The sequence below is a fragment of the Vitis riparia genome, chromosome 18 (genome assembly GCF_004353265.1).
Source record: "Vitis riparia cultivar Riparia Gloire de Montpellier isolate 1030 chromosome 18, EGFV_Vit.rip_1.0, whole genome shotgun sequence".
Classification (NCBI taxonomy): domain Eukaryota; kingdom Viridiplantae; phylum Streptophyta; class Magnoliopsida; order Vitales; family Vitaceae; genus Vitis; species Vitis riparia.
In genome coordinates this window covers 18,084,896-18,090,145 of record NC_048448.1, presented here as the reverse complement: position 1 = coordinate 18,090,145, position 5,250 = coordinate 18,084,896, and the positions used below count along the sequence as shown (strand labels likewise).

The window sequence follows — 5,250 nt, the reverse complement described above, 5'->3', positions numbered from 1 at the left end:
CGTCACCATCACCATCACCTTTACCATCATTGTTTTCATCACCGTTACCGTTATCATTGCCGTTTCCTTTACTATTATTGTTACCGTCATCATTACCGTTATTATTACTATTATTATTACTGTTACCTTTACCGTTGCCATTATTTTTACCTTTACCATTACAGTTACCGTTATCGTAACCGTTATCATTACCATTACCGTCACTGTTACCGTGATCATTTCCAACACTATTAGCGTTACCGTTACCATTACTGTTACCATCACCGTTACCGTGATCGTTACCGTTACCATCTCTGTTATCGTCACCATTACCGTCACCGTACCATCACCGTCACCGTTATCGTTATCGTCAACTTACCGTCACCGTTACTGTGACCATGACCGTTACCATTACCTTCACTATCACCGTTACAGTTATCATGACAATTATCGTCAACATCACCATTACCATCATTGTTATCGTCACCATTACCGTTACCGTCACCATGAGCGTTACTGTTACCGTTACCATTTCACCATTACTGTTACCGTCACCATTATCGTCACCATCACCATTACAGTTACCTTTACCGTCACTGTCATAGTCACCATCATAGTCACCAATACCATTACCATCACCGTTATCGTTACTATCACCGTTACCGTCACTATTATCGTCAATGTCACCGTTTCCATTACCGTCACCTTTACCCTTACCATTACCATGACTGTTATCAATACCATCATCATTACCATTACCGTCACTGTTACCCTTATCGTCATCGTTATCGTTATCGTTACCGTTACCCTTACGGTTACCGTTCGTAATACTGTTATCTTCACTTATATCATGACCGTTGCCGTCACCGTCACCGTAACTGTTACCATAACCGTCACCGTCACCGTTACCATTACCGTTATCGTGACCGTCCCCGTTACCGTTACCATCACTGTTACCATTACCGTTACTGTGATCGTCACTGTTACCGTCACCATCACAGTCACCATTATTGTTATTATCACCGTTATCGTTATTATCATCGTTACTATTACTATCACCGTTATCGTCACTATTACTCTCAACGTCACTATTATTGTTACCATTACCGTCACCGTTATCATTACCAACACCATTATTGTTATCGTTACCATATCCATTACTGTTACCGTCTTCGATACTGTTTTCGTCACCGTTACCGTCACCATAATTGTCACCATTACCGTTACCGTCACTGTGATTGTCACCTTTACCGTTACCGTTACTGCCACCATCATAGTCACCATTACCATCACCGATACCATTACTGTCACTGTTACCGTTACTATTACTGTTACCGTTACTAACACCATTATCATCACTATTGCTATCAACGTCACCATTACCATTACCATCACCGTCACCGTCACTGTTACTATTTCCATCACCGTCGCCATTACTGTTACCATCACCGTTATCGTTACTGTCACCATTATCATTACCAACATTGTTATTGTTATCGTTATCATTACCATTACTGTTACAGTCTTGGATACAATTATCGTCAATGTTACCATTACTGTTACAATCTTTGATACTATTATTGCCACGGTTACCATGACCGTTACTATCACCATCACTGTAACTGTTACTGTAACCATTACTATCACCCTCACCATTACAATTACCGTTATTATCATCGTTATCATCACCGTTACCGTTACTATCACTATTACTCTCAACGTCACTATTACTGTTACCATCATCGTTACCATTACCGTCACCGTTATCATTACCAACACCATTATCGTTATCGTTACCATATCCATTACTATTACCGTCACTGTAATTGTCACCATTACTGTTACCGTTACCGCTACCGTCATTGTGACCGTCACCTTTACCGTTACCGTTACTATCGCCATCATAGTCACCATTACCATTGCCATCACTGATACCGTTACTTTAACCGTTACCATCACTGTTACCGTTACTATTACCGTTACTAGCACCATTATCATCACTATTACTATCAACATCACCATTACCGTTACCGTCACCGTCACCGTTACTGTTACCATCACCGTTGCCGTTACTGTTACCATCACCGTTAACGTTATCGTCACCATTATCATTACAAACACTGTTAATGTTATCGTTATCATTACCATTACTGTTACCGTCTTGGATACAATTATCGTCAACGTTACAATTACTGTTACGGTCTTTGATACTGTTATTGCCACCGTTACTGTCACCGTCACTGTAACTGTTACCGTAACCGTTACTATCACCCTAACCATTACAATTACCATTATTATCACCGTCACCGTTACGATTATCATTACCGTAACCATAATTGTTAAAGTGACCGTTACTGTGATAGTTACCATTATCGTCACCGTTATTATAACCGTTACTGTTACCGTTACCTTTATCGTTATCGTAACCGTTACCTTCACCATCACCGTTATCGTTACCATTACTGTCACAGTCACCATTACCCTTACCATCATCATAACCATTATCATAACCGTTACTGTCATAGTTACCATCACCGTCACCTTTACCGTCATCGTTTTCATCATCGTTATTGTTATCATTACGGTTTCCTTTACCGTTATTGTTACCGTCATCATTACCGTTATTGTTACCGTAATCGTTAACGTTATTGTTACCATTACCGTTACTGTTACCGTTACTGTTATTTTTATTGTCACTATTACAATTATCGTTATCGTAATCATTACCATTACCATTATTGTCACCGTGATTGTGACCGTTTCCAACACTATTTTGGTTAACGTTACCGTTACCATTACTATTACCATCACCGTACCATCACCGTCACCGTCACCATTACTGTTACCGTCTTCGATACAGTTATCGTCAATGTTACCATTACTGTTAAGGTCTTTGATACTGTTTTTGCCACCGTTACCATGACCGTTATTGTCACCATCATCGTAATTGTTACTGTAACAGTTACTATCATCCTCACCATTACAATTACCATTATTGTCACCATCACCGTTATGATTATAATTACTATAACCATAGTTGTTAAAGTGATCGTTACCGTGATAGTTACTATTATCGTCACCGTTACTATAACCGTTACCGTTGCCCACCGTAACCGTTACCGTCACTATCACCTCATTGTCACTGTTATTCCTACCATTACTGTCACAGTCACCATTACCCTTTCCGTCATCATAATCGTTATTGTAACTGTTACCATCATAGTTACCATCACCATCACCTTTACCGTCATCATTATGGTTTCCTTTACCGTTATTGTTACCGACATCATTATCGTTATTCTTACCGTCATTGTGAACGTTATTGTTACCGTTATCGTTACTGTTACTATCACTGTTACTGTTACCGTTACCTCTACCATTACCGTTATTTTTACCGTCACCGTTACAATTACCATTACCATTACCGTCACCATTACCATCACCGTGATTATGACCTTTACCGTGACCGTTTCCAACACTATTATCGTTACAGTTACCGTTACCATTACTATTACCGTCATCATTACGATGATCGTTACCGTTACCATCTTTGTTATCATCACCATTACCATCACCGTACCATCACCATCACCGTTACCGTAATGATCACTGTTACCATCACAATCACCGTTACCGTGATAGTTACCATTACCGTCTCCCTTATCGTCACCTTACTATCACTGTACATGTTACTGTCGTCGTCACCGTAATCATCACCATTACCATCACAGTCACCGTTATTGTCAATGTTACCGTCAGCGTTACGATGACCATTACTATTACCGTGACCGTTATAGTTACCTTCACCATCACCGTTACCGTCATCATGACAGTTATCATCAACATCACTGTTACCATCACTATTATCGTCAACACCACTGTTATCATCACCATTCACCACAAGAAATAGAATTTTTGGTGACGATTCCCAACTGTCACCAAATCTTATATATCCGTGACCAAAACCTATTGTCACGGTCTTATGAAACCGTGACCGAGCGTCACAGTACGAGGCGTAGCTAAAAGTATTGGTCACGGTTCTCTAAGTGATCGTGACCATATGATTTCTTTTTTTGTGACGACCAGACAAAAACTGTGACCAAAAGTTAAGAATACTTTTCTATTTATTAAGTTGATTTAGTCACGGTCAGGTAATAAATCGTGACTAAATGTATGTCTATAGTCACAGTTAAAAAAAATGACTGTGACTAAATGTAATTTTATGGTCACGGTCAATGCCTTAACCGTGACTAAATGTAATCTTATGGTCACGGTCAATGCCCCTAACCGTGACTAAATGTAGTCTTATGGTCACGGTCAATGCCCCTAACCGTGACTAAATATAGGTATATGTTCACGGTAATTAAGTGACCATGACTAATTATTAGGTCTATTATCACACAATGTACACTTATGGTCACGACTATTAATGACCGTGACTGAAATTAATCAAGGATGCCCACCCTATCTCCCAATTTTGGTGACGGTTCATTATTGATCGTGACTAAAAGTACACTTATACTCACAATTTTTTAGTGGTCATGACTAAAATTTGTTATATTTGGAAATTGATTTTTTATAAATTCAAAATTCCCAAACCTATTATAAACCCAAACAAACCCATTTTAGACCTGTATATGCAATTAATCAATTAAAACAATTTCAATATATTATAATCAATTATCCCAAGCTAGTTAAAAACTTATATATCAATACAAGTCATTAAATAAAAAAACATAATATAACAAAAAAAAAAACCAAACAAACAAATAACAAAGAGATTCAAATTTAGTTTCACATTCTAACATAATATAACAAATCAACCAACCAAACATCACGTAATAGTCATAGAAAGCAAAAAAAGTTAGGAGAATCTATCATATAAATAAGTAGCATAATCTTCAAAAAAGTTAAGAGAATCTATCAAATAAAGATGTAGCAAAATCTTCAAATTTCTACTGCTTTTGCTTAAATTGTTGCATCATTTGCATCATTTGTTCTTGAATTTGTGCTTGCATTTTTCTTTGCATTTCCATTATTTTTTCTTCAAACTCTTCTTTCACTTCTTCTCGTGTCTTCCTTTGAACTTCTATCAACCTTTCTTCAAATGTTTCTTTCACATGTGAGAGTTCCTCTTTCACATTTGAGAGTTCTTCAGTTGCAGTTGTAAACTTTTGTTTTGCAACTATTAACATCTCTTGGGCGTTTTCAATTTGTGTTGAAAGAATAACTCCTGATTGCCTTCTACTAGTAGAACCAAAGATTGAGGTA

General features: G+C 37.8%; 1 protein-coding gene across 1 annotated transcript in view; it reads left to right on the top strand.

The window, feature by feature from the left end:
* LOC117905492 overlaps positions 1–3,889 on the top strand; it is a 24,658-nt gene extending 20,769 nt beyond the window's left edge. Inside the window, exons 3-5 of the mRNA XM_034818402.1 lie at positions 165–2,791; positions 2,869–3,578; positions 3,622–3,889. Coding sequence (XP_034674293.1) covers positions 165–2,791; positions 2,869–3,578; positions 3,622–3,889 — 3,605 coding nt within the window. The remainder of the gene's footprint in view (positions 1–164; positions 2,792–2,868; positions 3,579–3,621) is intronic.
* The last annotated feature ends 1,361 nt before the right edge of the window (positions 3,890–5,250 follow it).